The sequence below is a fragment of the Tetrao urogallus genome, assembly GCF_951394365.1.
Source record: "Tetrao urogallus genome assembly, chromosome: 7".
In the NCBI taxonomy this organism is placed as follows: domain Eukaryota; kingdom Metazoa; phylum Chordata; class Aves; order Galliformes; family Phasianidae; genus Tetrao; species Tetrao urogallus.
The window spans coordinates 22036804-22057213 of NC_136820.1; the positions used below are offsets into that span (position 1 = coordinate 22036804).

The 20410-nt window shown below is 36.5% G+C and overlaps 1 protein-coding gene across 1 annotated transcript in view; it reads right to left on the minus strand.

Moving 5' to 3' along the window:
- ITGB8 (integrin subunit beta 8) overlaps positions 1-20410 on the minus strand; it is a gene marked incomplete at both ends in the record, with an annotated part of 40362 nt that overhangs the window by 17820 nt on the left and 2132 nt on the right. The window contains 4 exons of the mRNA XM_079538337.1: positions 1823-1988; positions 3362-3608; positions 5785-5959; positions 8573-8658. Of these exons, the coding sequence (XP_079394463.1) occupies positions 1823-1988; positions 3362-3608; positions 5785-5959; positions 8573-8658 (674 nt within the window). The remainder of the gene's footprint in view (positions 1-1822; positions 1989-3361; positions 3609-5784; positions 5960-8572; positions 8659-20410) is intronic.

A 20410-nucleotide genomic window follows, 5' to 3' on the forward strand; every position in this document is an offset into this window, starting at 1 on the left:
TTTGTGGTAAGTATAACACAGCACTCAAAGTGCAGTCTCATCAGAGCTAAATACAGGGGGACAATCACATCCCTGGTGCTGCTGGCAACACTATTTCTGATACAAGCCAGGATGCCATTGCCCTTCTTTGTCACCTGGGCACACTGCTGGTTCTTGTTCAGCCTAGCATTGACTAACACTTTCAAGTCCTTTTCCTCTGCAGAGTTTCCCAGTTACTCTGCCCCAAGTCTATAGCATTGCCAGGGGTTATTATTGCAGCCAAAGTGCAGGGCCTGGCACTTAGTCTTCTGTGAACTTCATCCCATTGGCCTCAGCCCAGTGATCCAGCCTGTTCAGATTCCTCTAAAGACAGATTGAAACTCCCTACTAACTTGGTGTCATCTGCAAACTTCACAGAATCACAGAATAGCCTGGGTTGAAAAGGACCTCAAAGATCATCTAGTTTCAACCCCGCTGACATGGGCAGGGTCACCAACCACTAGATCAGGCTGCCCAGAGCCACATCCAGCCTGGCTTTGAATACCTCCAGGGATGGGGCATCCATAACCTCTCTAGGCAACCTGTTCCAGTATGTCACCACCCTCTGAGTGAAGAACTTCTAATATCTAACCTAAATCTCTCCTGTCTTAGTTTAAAACCATTCCCCCTTGTCCTTGCTCCCTGCAAGTACTGGAAGTCCACAATGAGGTCTTCCCAGAGCCTTCCCTTCTCCAAGCTAAACAAGTCCAGTTCCCTCAACCTTTCTTCATAGGAGAGGTGCTCCTTAGCCCATGTTTTCATTCCATTTCATTCTATTGCTTTAGGAAGCATGGATGATTCTAAAACTCACAAGTCATAAGTGTGGAATGTATCCAATGAGAAACACTGCAATCTAAGGAACTTTTCCAAAGCTTCTGTAAATATTTTTTTTCTAACAGCTGTGAACACAGCTGAGAATAATAACTATTTACCTGTGTTACAGATAATCAAAAACTGAAAATAAAAATGGAACCAAACTATTCATTGTTATCATACTTGGGGTTCCTTTTTGGGTTTGACTCCTTCTGCTCCAAGAGAGAATGTGAAAATGGTCAAGATAAAAGAGTTACATTGACATCATCCCAAGAAACAAGAACTGCACTAGAAGCCTGTGGTTTGGCTGGGAGGAGAATTATCAGAAAGAGTTATTCTACAGAGCATTAGTAAACCCAAGAATCAGTAAACTTTCAAAATCTCTGTTGCACTACTTCAAGGAAAACAGCATGCAAAAAAGCCTTGAAGAGAAAACAAATCACTGTCATTTAATAGTCTTACAGATGCAAATCTTTTCCATCTCTTTCTGCATGGGAGAGACGGGGACATAATTTTATCAATATAATATATTAATTTTTAGTTTATTTGTATTTTTTCAAATATTAATTCGTTAAAAGCTGAGATAACACCAAAATGCATATGTTTTCTTTATCTACACAAGCAAACATGTAACTGATTCTTCAGTTTTCTTAAGTAGCAGAAACGCCAAATGGTATGTCCTTCATTGGGAACACAAGAAAATCATCAGTGACTTTTGACAATGATTTTGTAATTGACTGAAAGTAATTCATGTTTCAAGCATGAAGCAGTTGATTTCCTTATGCATTCTGTTTTTTAATTCTATCCTTTCTCAGTTTCATCTGGAAACCAAAATGTATAGCTTGAAAGGAAATAATGAAACGGGAGGAAGAAATCCTACTATTTTTTGGCCTATAATTGAGAATTTGAATTCAGTATCACTTGAGCACAGTTGTGACATACATATTCATGTCCGAAGTACCATTTGGTCTTTTGTTGATATATTCCTTACCTGGCACACAGCTGCTTGGAGCATTGCATCAAAACCCCCTTCAGGTGTATCAATATTCCCAGAAATTTTTTGTTTATTCACTGCATTTCTGAATTCTGCTATGTTGTCAGTCAGGGATAGCACGTGAATATAACCATGAGGTGGCATACAATCTAAATTATAATCACTGTACGAAATAAAAACAAAACAAAATTTAGCAAAAAAGTCTATCATAGTCCACATTTTCCATTTGAAGGAGATGTAAATATTCCCTACCAATCCACACAAAATCCTGTTACTAGTGAAAGTGTATATATGAATTTTAAAATAAGTACCTAAAGAGAAAAAATAACTCCACACAACACTACGTTCAATAGAAACAATTATATACAAAAGGGGAAAGGATTAAGTTTGACACAAGTAAGATAATGCCGTAGGACTTTTACAGGTCATTGCTCTGTGACCCATATATTACAAAAGTATTTACAGCGAAAATGGAAGAGCTCATCTGATTCAGAGATGCTGAGCAGGTTCCACCTCACCTTTTGCTGCATACTGATTGCAACCTACCCTCTTTGAACTCAGTTCGCAGTAAATGAATAGAAACTGGCACTGTAAGATATAATGCATCTGCAGACATCTACTTTTAGGCAAAATAAATCATGTCCTGGAAGTGATAATTGACTTCTACTTACCATAGTAGACAGTTTAGTTTACTACTTCAAACACTGACATTTTATATCTATCCAGGTAATTTCTCCACTAATACCAAATTAAAAAATCATTGGAATAAAAAAAAAGATGCTCATGGACTTCATGGAACCATTAATCATGTCTTCCCAGTAAAGATTATAACAAGTAAGAAGATGCAAGCAGTTAATATGTGCTTTACCAAGTATTATGCATTATAGAGATTTTAATTTAATGTGAAAATTGTGTCTTCTGGAACATTTCCAAAGTGATTCCTCACTTTACCTATGTGTTGAATGCAAGGAATAAAGGACATGAAAAAAGAAATTCAAGCCAGAACACCTTTCTCATTTTAAATGGGAGTTTGTTCATAAAACAATGGTGAAATTGAATCAAAGGATTTCTTTTGTTCAAGAAATGGAAGAAAGAAACTGCATCACATCGACAAAAATAGACTTTGAAGAAAAGAGCTAATGAACGCAGGACCATACACCAGAAGAGAAGTCTTTGGTCAGAAAGTATCATTCTTTGTAATGAATCTATGCAACATATATCCAAACTGAGAATATAACAGTTTGCTATAAAATTAAATGAAAAACATATTCAAACAGACTAAAGAAGGCTTGTTTTTATAAAGAAAACATTGCACATTTTTTCTTATATGGCAACAAACTTTTTAAAAACCATTCACCAGATATTTCAGAAATAAACACTGAATAATAATTTTCAATATTTTTTTAGGAACTTTGCTGGAAACTCCTAGTATAGTGAAGCAGATTCTGGAGAGCTTTTAAAATACATACACATAATGCATATTTGTGTAATTAGATCAGTTCTCAGTTCTACAGTAAATATCAAAAGATTACATACCTGCATTGGTTATGGATTCTACCTGGGTGAATGCTAATATAGGGTGACACTGTTTTATCCACATAGGATCCAAATCCAAGTCGAAAATCAAGAGAAATATTCTCCATCTTCTTAGATAAAGCAAATCCAACAGAATTTAGTTTCTCTATGTTGTTGTGCATAGAAGCTGAGACATCAACTAAATAGTAAAGATCCACAGGGTACTTCTCCAGAGGATGAACTTTTAATATAAAGCTTGCTTCACTTCCTGATTCAAAGGAAATAAATAAATTAAGGTACTATTTTTCAACATACACTCTTAAAAACATATTATCTTTGCAGCAACCTCAGCACAATGTTGTTTGTGTCAGCAAAAAAAAACCCCAAGGAAATAAGAAAACCTCCCAAGAGTCAATGAAACCTTGAAGCATAGTTCAAAAATAAGCCATAAGGGAACTCTTCTTAGAAAACATCTTGCTTTTTTTTCCTCTCACAGGAGTGTTCCTGAAAATCTGACTTCCCCCTACTTTCTTCTAAATTCCTGGTTATGCAATCCCTTTTACGTTGAACCAAACAGCAGTTACAACTGAAAAAGGACGCATACAAATTCTGGCCACTCACTTCAGGGCTGACACTTGAAAGTATATCAAAGTATCCTGCAAACAGCCTATCATGTGTGTATAAAACTGTACATTTCTTGACAAAAGCACAGCCTGAAGAACGCAGGTAAGTTAAACAACAAGCTTAGACCAATTTGTTCCCAAAGACTTGATGAGAAAACTCAGTAGGAACGAAATGAAAGTAAACAAAGCAGGTTTTAATATTGAAAAAAATAGAAAAAAATGGTCCTCTCCTTTCATCTCAAGATAATAAATGTCTGTATTTCCTGCAGAATCATTTCATTTGTGAAGTGTGTTAAATTCTATCAAAGATCTGACTCAGAAATGTTAAGCACGCAAAGTACATTTTAAATAGGCTACCTAAATATTTTTTCTTCCAATATTCTTCAAACATAATATAGCTGAATATTTCAAGATGTATCTTTTTTGGGTCTGACATGAAGAAAACAGAATTTCAGTATATTGTAACTTCTGTTTCCTCTTTGCCAATGTAATTTGAAGTTGTTGTTTTGTTTTGTTTTTTTTAAATGACCGGGTTGCATACAGCAAATACAACTTGTATTTTCTCCCATTCATCATAGTTGGGATTCTTGTAAATAGTGATGAAAAAATGGAATCAAAACAAAACCATTTTTGGTCTAATTACTGTAAAAAAAAATATATATTTGTCCCACTGACACTGTATATCAGTGAATTTTCCTAGGGATTAAAATGGGATTAAATGTCTATATATCAAATATTAGTCTTCTGTATTTGTCTCCTTCAAGCAGAAGCTTCAGTACAGTTTATGGAACCCTCAGCTTAGTTTCACTACTGGCAAAATGGTTCATTAAGCCCAAGTTTACAAAGCAGATTGTTTTCTATGAATCCAGTTGTGTCAAAGCTTCAGAAATAAATGCAATAGCAAACATTTCTAGAGCTAGCTTGGTTCCCGATACCATGACTCAGTGCAAAGCAGATTACCAGTCACTTCTCTGAATGGAGGCTGGGGAAAGGAGAAGAAATGGTGACGTTGCTTTTCCAGTTTTATCATTACAAAGACAACAAATTACAAAGAAAACTAGAGTTACTTCGTGCTTTATGCTCCTGCAGCTTCTTTCTTTTTCCTTGCAATTAACAGAAAATTACTTGTAAAAAAAGACTGATCTTTTACACAATTAAAATCAGCAAGATACAAAAGTAATTCAGACTTCTCATATTAACTAAGTATTTTTCTACCAAAAATTGATCAGTTCAGTAGAGGGCAAATAGAGGTATTCTAAAAAGACTCAAATCCATAAAAGGAGATATCGATTCTGTCAGGGCCAGGTGTCTCATGTGTTTTAAATGAAAAATTAAGCATTGAATATCTAAGTCTTCTTTACAAGACCAGTCCTCTCTTTCACATTGGCTGTCTTCACAGTTGTTTACTCAATGCACTTAAGCATAAGCAAATAATAAAGAAGCTCATCAACATATTAATTTATGAATTATAAATTTCAGTCCAATTTACTTACAGTAAAGAACACATTTTATATGGATGTAAGGGAAAATTAGGTTTGAAAAGAAAAAGAATCACAAAATCATAACAGAAAATAACAAAGACTGCCTAAGATCCCTTTTCTACTCACTAATTGCATTATTTTCACCATAAGCTGTGTTTTGTAGAAACACTTCTTACTGAAGACTGTACTTGACTATGGGAGCAACACATTACACATATAGTGTAATGTTATAGCATCATTCTTCAAGACGATTCCAGCAGTTTCTTTTCAAAATGTATTTAAATATTATTGTGCTGTATTTTAATTGACTATAATATCAGTGTATTAAAGAAAACCCAACCTGGACGCAGTTGGACTGAAACTCTTCCTGGAGTCACTTGTGTATTTGTTTCTTGGTCACTGGGTATTGTAACATGAACTGTGGGACTTTCTACAAAATCCGATTGGCAGCCTCTTTTCAATAAGTTGAAAACAGTGTCACAGCGTCCCTTCTGTGTTGAGTCAGCCATGAAATCCTATTTTATGAGAGATAAAAAGTACAAAAAATTTGAGCTGAAAAAACCCCAACTGTAGTATCTTCAAAGGAAAGAGAAAAACAAACTAACAGTCTTTGAAACAATAAAACATGCTACTATAATTGCATAAATAAAAGTAGTTCATGGAAGCCATATGTTTTAAATAAGAGTAATGTCAAAATATTTAAATTAGATGTTAACCTAATTGCTACAATGACTATTTTTCTATAAAGGACAAAACTCTTTGTGAGAAAGAAGATCTTGCACAAACAGAACAAGATGACTTTGAAGGAAAAGGAAACTATGTACTGTCACTGTAAGTAAAAAAAGTTCTGTGCTATGCTATGAATTAGTTCCACCAAGAAAATGTCATTTGCATGATTTCTAAGCATATTTACTGTCAGAGTAATCTTAGGCTACAATTTAAAAGTAAAAGCTGCAATAGAAGTTTTACATTTCTCTAACCTGAATTTGACAATTACAGATTTTTAAACTTTATCCTGTAGCCTGCACAGAAGTGAAAGACCAGCTGGACTATATCTCTAGAAAGAGGAATTTATGTACAATGGGACTGAAGAGTTTAATATGCCACCGATAAGAAAAAAGTCTCTGTAGCAACAGAAAAAAGGTTAGTAGTAGGATGATCTCAGAAGCAGGAAAAGGGCAAAGCTGCCAAGATTGTGCCAACATGAACCAGTGCAAAATTCCTTCCTGACCACAAATCTGGTGATTAGCATGATCCTGATCATGCAAGAAATAAAAAAGGCTTGACAAGATCCTTTGTGCTCTTTGAAGCCATTAATCCATTGCAGCCACAGCTGGAGACCAAACAATGGACAACCTCTGATACTTCAGAGGCAGATGGGGAAAATAAACAATCGAAAAGTGCATACAGCCCACTCTGTAATAGAGAATAAATTGTCACTCAGACTCTGAAAAGACTGGAGAAAGCCTCTGAAGAATGAGATTTGTCAGTCATGTATCTTGTTTTCTAAGTTCCTACTGTTTTTGTAGTGTACCTGATACTGTTTTTTCACAACCTTCTTCAATGTACACAACAGAGACTACTCTCGTAGGTCTCTCCTATTTATACTCCTTTCATGATTTACATAAATTTCACAAAGATAGATTTTTAAATGTCCTAAGAACTTATTCACTCTCACTGTTATCACTGGAAATGAACAGATATAACATTTTCTGAAGTTCACTGTGCGGGGATGTAAAATTAAAGAATCTCAAGTGTTCTTTATGACTGTTTTTATTATTATAATATAGGCAGATGAAACAGCTGCACTAAGCTGAAAACTGCTCCTGTACCTTTACTCTGAAAAATTTCTATCCAAATTAATATTGGTTTTGACATCCCACAAACACGGACAATGCATAGGTGAACTGACTGTCAAAGCACGATGTAAAGAGGTTTGAGAAACCCCTGCCTTCCATAAAACTCTTAGGACTGACGTGAAAAGTGAGGCACAAGAAGCAGAGCAGAAGTCAAATTCAGTCAAATCTGAGCATCTGTTTAAAAGAAACCTTCTTCAGCCCCATAACAGTAGAAGGCTAAGAAGTACTACTCCATGGTAAATACAGACCTGGCAGGAAAATAAATTGTGCCTTCTGTAAGTAATGACATCACGTGAAAATAAGGAACCACTCCACATTTTAAGCCATTGTGCCATGTACATACGCCCTAGAACTCATGGACAACAAGTTCTCCCTGCCTCTATTCATCCTTGCATTATTAACACTTGTTTCAGACTAAGTTAACCATTCTAAGACAATGTTTCTCAGATAAAGTTATGCTAATGCTTTACTCTCTTTATCTCTTCTTTGCACTCCCTAGGAATCTATTTGCCTTCTCTGCTAACCTGAAAGACACAAGAAATGATTTGCTTATGACCTTGAAGAGCATATTAGCTTGCAGTATTCAGTGACATTCTTAAAAACTTCTCTCCTCTGAACTGCTAAAATAGTCCAACATTATTTGAAATCACATGAACGTGTTGGGTTTTTTTCCTCTAACAAAAACAAACAAAAAACCCAAACATATTCTCACAGTTGCCAAAGCAATACCAATTTCAGCTTAATTCTTCCTATCTGAGATTCATATTCTATTACAAATCTCAGAACCAATAGATGTCAAAATAGAAAAGCATCATTTTTTCAATTTGCAAGAGGTGGCATAAAATATGGTGAAGTCAAAGCTAACTCCATTCTTGTTAAGTACAATAGATACATATGTATAGACTTGCTCTGATATATAAGGAATTAATACAAAGTACTGATAAGTGATTTTAATTTTGATGCCAAAAACTTCTGAACTCTCAAAGCTATTATAAACCCGCCAAACCTGTCTACAAAGCAGATGGAACACATTAAAAAGTTCTCACTTTATTTAAAATTACTGCAATTTTCCAAATAAAAGATTGTATTTTCTCCTTTAGAAATGAAATATATTTAACATGATTTCTCCAGGTGCTGTGTCCAGAGGATGTTTAAAGATTTTCCTGTTATTTCTCACTATAATTTTCACAGTTTAGAAGTATTTTATCTTTATAAAGATCATGAGCAGCTAAAATGTAAAGTGAAAAATAAGTAAGCAAAATGCCATACCTCCTGAGCACACCATCCACACTCTGGACCCAGAGCAAGACACTTTGTACATGTTACTGCATTTGAAGTAGCACATCTGTTTTCCGCTGCAATGAAATACAAAACCAAACATTTAATGATTTATGAAGGTATGGGGGAACTGTAAAATACCTAATTTCAAACCAAGATTTCAAAAATTGCTTCACCAGATTAAGAGCGATGACAATGTATCCAAACAGAAGTAAAACAGAACAAAAGCAGCCTGCTGAGAGAATATTTACAGCATTTTTTGTATCTACAGTTTAGAACTGCATGTACAGATAGATAGTATAAAATTCATTCTCAAGGCCAAATTTTTAAAATCCTGACATAAAATAACTTTGAAGTGAAAATCTATCTTTGGCACATACTTTGCTGATTTACTGCCCAACGAAACATGTTTACCAGGTAGCTTATCTCTTTATAGACATTTTCATTTTAAGTTATTTACACTTGTCTGAGTTATTCATTATTCACTCTTCATGGAACCCAAAATATTTTCTCACCTTCTATAACATTTCCCCCGTACATATACTGGAATGAATAGTTTCCCAGAAGAGGCAGATTTCTTTTTTTTTTTTTCCTTTGCAGAAGTCAACACAAACTTATCCAAGTGTGTCATAGACTGAAGACATAATTCTGCACTGCCAACAACAAAAAGCTGTGCCTACAGCAGGTCTATGGGTAAAGCCCTTCATATCCTCTTTACACCTGTGCCTTACAGATTACTGCTTATGTTACTAGTATTTTCGTGCTTTTGCTATGAAACTCTAGCAGCCAGAACTGAGATTAGATGTCTCCCTTTTCTTTTGTGTGAGAATTGGCCTTACAGCAGCCATGAAGAAGGTGCAGGATATGACCTGTCAGAGCACAGCAGCATGGTGCCACTCCACTGCTCAGTGGCACATTCAGCATGGATTACCATATGGCTATACAACACAATGGAAATGAAATAAAATGAATTACTACATACTGGAAAATCTAAGTCTTTTGTCTGATCCACTATGATAAAAGGCATATCACCACATCAAAGCAGTTGGAGAAAAGCTTGTCATCCAAAGTTGTGACCAAGTGCTGTCTCTCAGGTTACCTCTTTCCAACCTTCCACAATGCAAACCATCTCTCTTTTTAGAGCAGTGAGAGCAACTTCACACAGCGAAAGGCAGCATTAGGATCACATTTACTAAAATTCCTTTTTTTTAAAATCTTTCTTTAACCAATTTCAGCTACGGATCTAAAGATGAGATTCCCTACTGAGCTGGCCCTCTGAATAACAGATGATTCAAGGAACTAATCATAGCTTGCACATTATTGCCATCAGCAACATATGCACCACCATAAGTACTAGCAAGACAGAAAAGCTTAATAAAGCACAATTGCAGCATTACACTGATAACAGGCTTGGAGCAATTCCATTGATTTCAAAGGTCAGACTGATATTTCACATAAACTGATGTTTACAATTTACGCCATGAATTCAGCGCAAGAAATGCATATGAAAGGAAGAAAAAATAATTACAGATGTGATTTTAAAAAAAAGTAAAACAAAACAAATAAATAAAAGAAAACAAACAGGAAAGGAGCGTAGGAAGGCACTGGAAATGAAAAATAATATTTAAAAAGAGATGGGCAGGGATAAATGCAGGAAGGGCTGCTAAGGAGAGAGAAGAAGGCAAGACAAAATCCAAAAGGTTTTTGCTTGTTGTAAAAACAAACACAGCAAGTTTGATTTGGATGGGGTACGCAAAAAAGCTCATTCGGCACTGATGCAAGAAAGCTTCTTTGCATGTATAAGATAATGGTAAGAACAGAGCTGGAGCCCATGAAAGAGTTACTGCAGCCATGGGGCAGAGCGATAGTAGGATCCCAGGTTGGTGCAGACAGTCACAGAGCTGTAGAGCTTGACACTGACCTGCTCCTAGCCACAGCTAAGCACAAAAGCCAGGTGAAGAGTTGCTGAAGGAGTACAACTAACAGGAATGTAATTATTATTGGGTCAGAAGCATCACTTCCATCTTCAGCTGAATGCCAAGTGAAAGAGAAAGGTGGGTTCAGTAGAAGTGGCAAGAAAAGGCAGGAACTGCTGATTTGCAGCACAGTGGTGGCTGAAGAGTAAGATGGGGCAGAACAGGGAGATGACACCATGAACTTTGAGGCTAGCAACCAAGCAACAGCCACCCTAGGAGAAAGAACTATTCTAATAAACTGTTGACAGAAACAAAGTGAGGGACTACTGTATCTAGCTAAAAAGATGAAGAAGACAAATCAACTCCTGGTCATCACAACCAATATTCAAAGTAAACAAAACAGTGAGTTTGACTTAATTCATTACCTATAATAATTTCTGATCTTAAAACATATAATCCTATTTGCATAACACAGACAATGCACTCACAAATTCTCACACTTCTAAAAACTGTTGACGATGTAACAAGACATTCACGTTTTACTGTAATGCGCACACACTACAAAGAGTCTATGACTGGAATGGGTATAGTATTTCCATTAAAAAACAGGCTGAAATATAACTGCCACAGATTTTTTTTCAGTGTGGTTTGCTGCTGAATCTTTTTTATCTGTATGAGTTAGGCACTCAATCTATTGAAGTCTGATTTAGTTTATAAATATAGCCTATCTTTTAAAAGATATGATTTCCTTTGTGTCATTCCAAACTGCTAAGTGAGAAGAAAAGATCTCAAAATCCAGTGTGGGTTTTCAGGGTGATCAAAGAAGATTAAATACTTTACCAAATGAGGTACACAGTACTGTTGGATGCAAATCTCTCTGCAGATCACTCTCCAGACTCAGAGCTCCATTTTTGCAACATGAAGTCATGCACTGGCAATTGACAGGCTTGGTGCCATTGGCTCCAAAAAATGATTTTTTTGGAATAAAGAGAAACTTGAAAAGGTTTATTAGTGCCTGAGACACATTCTGGCTACATCACTACTATAGTTCCAAAGTATGTAGTCCCTTATAGCAGTAACATTTATGGAAATGCTTTCATTCACCCAAACATTTACTATTTGGTTATAAATGTACTCTAAAACCTTAACTGATTCAGTGTAAACTTCTCAGTTTATTTTAAAAATCACATGCTAGAGCAAGACACATTTTTATATGAGTTGGCTTAACAAAGAACTGAGATTTTTCCTGCCACTTCACCAAAAACAGAGTCCAGACAAGACTGAGTTACTGTTCAGCCAAAGCTAAGGGCAAGTTTCTACTGGCTTCACTAGAACTGATGTATGCCAAAAGCTATTTTCAACAAGGGCCAACCTTTGTGCTGGGAACTGCACAGGCATATGCATATAATAAAAAATGAGTGCTGGAGGTTAACCTGCTCTTTTCTTGCCTCCCCCACATCATTCAACTGTGCTCCAGCTACTAAGCACAGGTAGGACAAGCCTAAACTTCAGCAACAAAAGGGATCAAGACTAGACAAGGATTGTATACGTTATAATCACATCCTGCCTCCGTATTATGAAAGTAACTTTATCATGATCAGAGCATTTATCTGAGAGTAGGAATAATAATAATAATAATGTGTTCTAGGGTTGGAGTGAATGCTAAACACTTGGTTTTCCAACAGCCAGCATGTTGTTCACGTACATCCAGGAATTTAGACGTTTATTGACATTGTTGTAGTTGCACATTTATGCTGTTTTTGGAATGCACACTCTTTGCTTTCTTGAAACAGAAAGCCAAAAAATAACTAACAGTTTATACTTCCTGATCATGGTCTTCAGACTGCTGAGCACTACTTAAGGTAAGATACAATATCATTTTGTCTATACATTTTTTACCCTTAAAATCTGCATCCAATCTTGTTCTACGTAAGCAGTCAGCCTGGCTGCCCATCTCTTCTGATGATGTGCCTTCAGCAACTAGAACAGAGCCTTGCTTCTGAGGGATGCTGCAGTTCACACAGCACACTGCAACCACCTCCACCTTTCTGTCCTTCCTTGGGAGCTGCACAGGGCAACTCCTACACCAGGCAGACAGGAGCTGCCCTAGCTAATGTGCAGCTTCTCCATGCACTTTGGCTGAACGCACAGATACAATGAAAAGCATTGTAAAAATGTTAGAGTGGGAATTTTTTTCCATGATTATTGTGTCTGACACTTTCTTACTCAGATTACAAGGAAAAAATGAGAGGCTGTGCTTTAACCACCAATCCTAAAACCTAATCCTGCATAAGGGATTCATCTCCCCTTTTTCCAAGCAAGCAATAAGCAGTCTCTTTGCCCCTGATGTACAATGTCATGCTTCAAAAGCATGCTTTGTCACCACGTTTTTCCAAGAGGGTAACAAGGTATTCCTCTGAACAGGAGGTGGTCCTCCCCTTTGTCCAAAAATATTTCAGTTTGAAAATTGTAATCTATTGTGATTGAGAATAAATTCCTAAGATTACTTGAACGAACTTACCAGACAATTTTTCTGCTTTCTACTCTCCTGTTTTGTTTAAACAAGAATGAAGCTGTATGGATTTGAAAACATTTCTCCAGCAAGAGAAGCAGCAAAAGGAGCCCAGATACAAAACCTGGGTGTATAAGATGGGTATTTTCTAAGAAAAATGCGGTGAGCAAAAGAAAGGTACAAAACATGACCTTCATTGTTCACAGAACTCTAGAATCACAAAATCGTTAGGTTGTAAAAGACCTCCATGATCACCTAGTCCAACCATCCACCTACCACACTAAACCACATTTCTTAGAACAACATCTACATGTTTCTTGAACACCTCCAGGGACGGTGATTCCACCACCTGCCTGGGCAGCCTATTGCAGTACACCACCACTCTTCTGGAGGAGAAAATTTTCCCTCATATCCAATATGAACCTTCCCTAGTGCAACTTGAAGTAATTCCTTCTTGGCCTTTTGCTAGTAACCTGAAGAGAAGAAGCCAACCCCTACTGATTAAATCCTGAGCCCTGGAAATATACTTCTGTAAACATGGCAAGCCTTTCTATTAAACAATCAATCAAACAACAACAACAAAAACTCTGCCACCTTTGACATTCTTTTTCAACTAGTCATTAAAAAAAATAATAATGGCCAAGAGGTACAGTGTTCCTTGAAAGAAAAGCAGAATACCTTGAAAGATAAAACCATGATATAGTTATAAAGATAAGAGATAAAAATGACACATAAATAAGAAGTATACAAACACATCTAGGCATTGCTAGTGAGTGAGTCCTGGTGGCCACTGTGGGTTCCCACTCCTTATTCTTCCACATTACCACAAGAACACATTATTCTACGAGCACGAAGGGTTTTACTGGAAGCCACAACAGTAATGGGCCATCAGAATGTCAAGTAATGCAGCAGTCTGCCTTAGTACACTACAGTTCATGCCTATGCAAACTGTGCAGAGACAGACCCAAGACCTTCTATTTATGCACTGTGCAATCTGTGAACGATGCCACTTGGGAGAACTGATGCTGGGTATCAGCTGAATAAGGCAAAGAGAGATGAGGGAAAAGGAGAGGCCCTTTTCTACAGTGTTACTACACAGTGTTAAGAAAGCTCTGACAGAAAAGGACATGGTTGCAAAGGCTAGGATGTGTAACATCGAAGCCGGATGTTCTGGTGTTGAACGCTCTGTCATGGCACATGGGATGGAGTTTTCCAGCATGTGTGTATGGGGTATTCACGTTTCCAGAATTAGGGAATGAGGCAAGGCTTCAAGGAGATACTCCTTACACTTCCCTGTGCCTACAAGCATCTTCCTTAGCCTCATCTCTCAGGGAGATTCAGTGATGTGAATATTGCACAACATTCAAAAGGAAACTTTGAGAACAGAAACCTCATACAGATTCATACAGACTCCAGTTTTTGAGAGTAATGCATAGATCTCATAGAGAATTTCTTCTTTTTATCAGAAAGCTGCACATAGTGTTTCAGAAAAGGTGCTACAAAAATAGTTGCTGGTGTAGCAGTTGGGGCTCACAAACACATCAAATTGCAGCCTCAAATATGACCTTGAATGTGGGAGACTGCTACTGAGTACTCCGGATTGACTTTGTTCCCAAGCCACAATACAGAATGAAAACAAGGACTGTAACCTTGAAATTTTTCATAACACACAATTTTTTTTTGTTGTCCAATTCTACTTGCAGCCTCTCCTTTCCATGAAACTTCCTGCTTTTATAGGAGATGGTTAAATTTGGTTGATGCAACCCATGACTGCAAACAATGAGTCAAAGACTATTTAGTTTCTGAAGCCAATCTTTTCTGTCTCTGGCAAGTAAAAACACACAGGGCAATTTACTCTGATTATACCATTAGAACTAGATTTGTTCCCAACAGCCGTTAGCTTTTATGGCAAAGGTTTGATAGCCTTGTTTGCACAGTTTTGCACCATTTTGCACCAGTAAAAATACAAAGCATATGGAAGCAGAAGGTTTAATTCTTTTTTCTCTTTTTTTTTTTTTAATTTAATTAAATCCTTTGATTTAAAAGAACTTCAGGATGTGTGGAGCTGTGCTAATTCCCATTTTCAAGGATAGAACATGGACATGGGAATCATTATACTCTCGTCATTTCCAGATGCTAGGATCTCCCTAAGAGTTGGCCAGCTTGGACACAGCCATGCTGCTTTCACAAAGCCTAAAATTGCTGCTGCTGGACCTCAGGGCTGATTACATTGCTTCTATCTTAGCAAGCATGACTGGCAAGTAGTTCATCAGCAACACAGAATAGCTCAGAGCTATTTCTTCACAAGGAGTATCATCACAGACCACCTGATCCACTGGTTCTTAGTCCACAGCAATGCAAATAACTCACTTTGCTGAGTTGTTATGTGTATACATTATAGACTGGGACAAGTTTATTTCATACTCCAGGCTGTAATACTCAAAGCTGAATATCTGTGGGAACCAGACCCTCAAGAACAAAATGATAATCAAATTATATACTTTATAGAAGTTTGCCCTAAAACAAAACAAAAGCCTCAATTCACTATGTGTTTGCATATAAACCCAAATAACTGGGTATATTAGTATAAAAAGAAGACAAGCCAAGGTTAAAAGAAAACACTTAGCATGAATTAAATTGCACTCAGAATTAGAAAACCTCAAGAATATGAAATTAAAGACTGGTATCAAAGAAGGTAACCACCTCTCTTGTGGACTTGTAGTGTATGATGCCCATCTTCTGGAGGATCCCAGCTTCTGGAGGAAGATATATTCACTAGGGGTATTAAAAATGTTATTGCCTTCAGGAATACAATGTGTTAGCTCTTTGTTATTCCAGTAACTTGCTTTTCAATAGTTTTGAATCTTCAAAAAAGTCATTGGACATGAGAACAATGGAATGCGGTAAAAGCTTTCTGGGATTTTCTTTTAAATTTTTTTTTTTTACTTTTATTCTCTTTGAATGCAGAAACCATTGTCTTATTTCAAATAACTGTGATAACACAGCACAAGACACTCAAGCTACAGTTTGATGATTAACAGCTGAAGCATGAGTCCTTCAAAGACAAGTTAAACTGCAGTGTTTTTCTGAATATAAACATAAAAACTGGAGGAACACAAAAATCTTTTAAATGAATAATGAGAAACTAACTTTCTGAAACAAAAGACACACATGTTATTCATAAACATTAAAAAAAAAAAAAAAAAAGAAGAAGAAGAAAAAATAGAAAATAGCAATCATACCTGTCTAGGAACAGGCAGTGCCCAACCTCCATTTTAGGTTTACATAATAAGCCTTTTAGCTTCTTATAATTTGCAGGTAAAGACTACATAAAACATGACTGCAGGCTGTAAAATGTGCAGACTTGCATACTAACTGTAACTACTGGTGAACATACACTGTTTGACTGCAAGCTTCTGCTTGTGGTTCTGCAAGTAAGTACTCACATATGTGAATGCCTTGCAGGTGCAGTTTAAATACTCTGTAAGGGACAGCCTTTAAACATGCAGCTTTGAGATTTCAAACAGGTAGTTATTTATTTCATGCTCTGAACTCACATCACAACAGTTTTGACAGCAAAATGCAATTCAAAGTTTTACTTAGATTGGAAGAGCTTGCTTGCTTAAGTCACTAGTTTTATTTAGATCATTTTACACCATTCATGCCAGAATGAAAGTTTTTTTATTTCCTGGGAGTCCTGTTTGTACAAGGAGATGAGAATCTTGCTCCATTTAATTTCCAGATGTCCAGCAAGAACCTCCCATCCCAAAGAAACAAGTTGTCTTCAGTACAGAACTAACCTGTCACCCTGTGGAGAGGAAGTGGACATAAATCATATTCTTAATTACAGTACAGCAAGAGGAATTCACTATGCCTTGCTCACTTGAACACTGAGAAGGAAGGGAATACGTTTTGGAGAGAGGAGTCACTGGTTTAACCAGATTTGGATGACTTTAGAGATGCCACTATACATCATGCAGCTCTATTCATAACACAGCTACAACAACAGTAAAATACCAAAAATTCTGAAGTTCTTAAGATTGGAACTCAATAACACAGTGCTGCTAACAACATCCAAACCATTGGGCAGAGAAGAGCCCTTATGAAAAATAAAAATCCAGCACCCAGGAGCATTATTCCACCTGCCTGAAGCTACAGAATTTTCCTCCTCTGATAATTATAGTTCAAACCCATCTCTTCATCTCTTTTGGTAATTATAAATACTTCAGGTTCATTACTGTCATCACAGTTAATAGCAGGCTGAAATTACTACAGGCGTATGACAGTGAAGTCATGGGAAGCATAGAAACATATGAAGAAAAGGAGTCAATTATGATCTTTGCAAACTTTTGAGTTTAGGAAAACACAGACTCAGTGAGAAGTTGCCTTTTTAGCAGCTTTCTAATGCTATAAATTCATATAATCTTGAAACACATTTTGCTAAAAGGGTTATTCTTGTTTTGCTGCCAGAACAAGAGGGAATCCTGAATGGCTGGGAAGAAGCTGGCTCTTCTTCTTGAAGAAAGGTTCTATTACAATGAACTAATTCATTAGAGCCCTATTTCCTTTCCAAAAACTAAATAGCCTGAGTCCATTTATGTAAGCCACACCATATATATATATATATATATATATATATACATGTTATTCCTTAATGAATTTCAAGTGGCTGGAGAAGAATAACAGACCGCCTCCTATTTTGTCCATCAAAAATTATGTCTATTTGTGCAGATCAAAAAGAAGTATTACATCTTTTCCACTGGTTTGACAGATGTCAGCAATTAGTTATGGACTTTTAAATCAGATTTTGTTGAAAATATGGACATAGCTATAAGCACAGAGGCCTTAAGAATTTGACTTAAAAGCATATTAACAGAAAGGAATTGATGTTCTCTAAAATTTTGTTTTCAGTGCATTCAACTTGAGAAACTATCTTTATACCAAAATGTCTGTACTACCACCAACAGAGGAAGTAGAGATTTACATACATAATTCTTGAAAATATAACAATTTCAGTGCCATTAAAGTATTTTAAGAACACTGAGCACACTGAAAACAAAGACATTCTGTCTGTCCTTCCTGACAGAGCTCATTAAATGAATGAGATACACCTATCCCAATACTGAACAAAAGCTGTTTTTGCTGTAGGTTTTTCAGATGCACACTTGTCATAAAAAAAAGCAGCTCATGTATATAGCAAATATTTTGTTTAACAAAGCTAGTGTTTCTTACTGTGGATCTGTTGCAAAAATGAAATCTCTGGCTTCTACTAAGAACTCTATGCAATTTATGCAATTTGTAAATATCGTATCTTACAATTTTTATTGTAGAATAACAATACTAATTATCCCAACTCCAAGACCAATTAACATGTACATCTCATTGGTTGTTTTGTTTTGTTTTGTTTTTCCTTTCCCAGTTTTGTCTTAGCTACACTAACACCTAGAATTGATGTGGTTTTGTCTTCAGGAGTCATTCAAGTGAAAAGTTCCTTGATGTTCTTATTTTATGACTAAGTTCTTTCCAGGAACTTGAAAATTCTACTTGCAGTGACTGAAGCATATGGTGAAGCACTATGTTTTTATGTCCTGTTTATGTACATTGAACATATAAACATATGAGGATTTATTTGATGGAGATTTCCTCAGGTTTCCATAAAGCTTACATTCTAACATCCTACTGATGCTCTGAAGAGATAAATCAAACTCAAATTGTACTTTAATGGAAAATCAAATTTATTCATCCAGGCCTCTTGATTAATGAAGTGTAATTCCTACCTGCTCTGGAGTTATTGCAGCTCCAGCCCTTGAAAGCTCAAGGACAAAAGAAGTTACTACCTCTTCAAATTGCTATGAACAATATTCCTGCTGCATGCAGACTTCAAAGCTGCCTTCCCTACTTCCTTCAGCAACAGTGTGTCCATAATGACATAATAACTCAAACTGCCTGGTGCACCAAGAGTATACTTGTTGCTCCTCTAGTAAACTTAGTAAACTGTCCATCTCCTTTCTTTTCCCACAATCACACCATCTCAAGCATCTGTAGCACAGAAACACTGCAAATGCTATATGTGCATCATTTCATTCAACTTGCAAAAAACCATAAAAGAACTATTGAATAAAAAGAAATATATGAAATTGCAACAAGTGGTGAGAACTGTGCAAACTACAAAGTAAATTTATGCATACCATTGGCATAATATGCTCCTTTGAAACATGCAGGTAAGTGAACCTCCTCTTTGCTATTCATCAGAAGTGCAATCTACTGCCAAAAATGATCTTATAGCCCTAAGGTGCAAATCACCCACACAGGCTCAGGAAATTTAAAATGGGCTTTCTCTTCTCCTTGGATTGCTTTAGGAAAAGCAGAACTGTCTCAATGCTGAGCTTTCACTGAGCCCCTAAATAGAAATGGGCATAGGATAGAAATCAACAGACAGATACATGGTTAAAGCTACCATAACATACAATTTATTTCAGATTTTTTGTTTGTTTGTTTGCTTGCTTTTGGGGAGGGGAGGGCAGGGCATTTCCTGACCACCTCCTCAGAAACAGTTCTTTTGTGTGTAGTTTGAATGGCTTTTTCTATGCCATTGAGAAGTGACACTGTAACGATTTATGAAATTTTGTAACTAGAACATGAGAATCTGATGTGTCAAGGCTGGCAAACTACCAAAGAGCCAGATGAGAGAACAGTAATGGATTATGTTTGGCATCAGAAGTCATGCTGTTTGGATAAATCAATTAACAGTTGTCCCTGCTATCATCACAGATCTTCTGTTTTCCCCAAAACCCCAGCTGGTCTTTCCAAAAGATACTATAAAGAATACTGACAATGCTAACTTTCAAAATATCAAGAGATTTGTCAACCATGACTGCGCAAAAGAATTGCCATGTGACTGATCTTCAGTTCTTCAATGAAGGATAAAGATTGCCATGCCATCCAATCTCTGGGAGCACATCACATGTAAACTCTGCTTACTTGAGTTTCATGTAGGAATGATTAACCCAGATAGTTTTGAAAGCATCAAGCACCTTAGCATTCAAGTTTTAACGTATGTAAAAACTGCTTTTTCTGAGACAATGCTGGGATTTTAACCAATGTCCTCTGTTAACCTGGCCTGATCAGTCATTCTACAGCATTTTAGCCCTATGCACTCTATATGGTAATACAGAAGATGCAAGACTTGCATGAGGTTAGCTTCCAAAAGAGCCAAGTGAGCAGACTGTCTGCACATATGCGGAGTAGTTATACAAGCAATGCACACACGAGCTCTTGCTGTAGAATTCAGCTTCTATTCACTTTGCTGGTTTAATTCTTCAGGAGCTCGTCAGTTTTTTGTGTTCCATCATAAATATGAGATCTGTGTAAATCGCTATAACACAAATTTAATTTTGAATT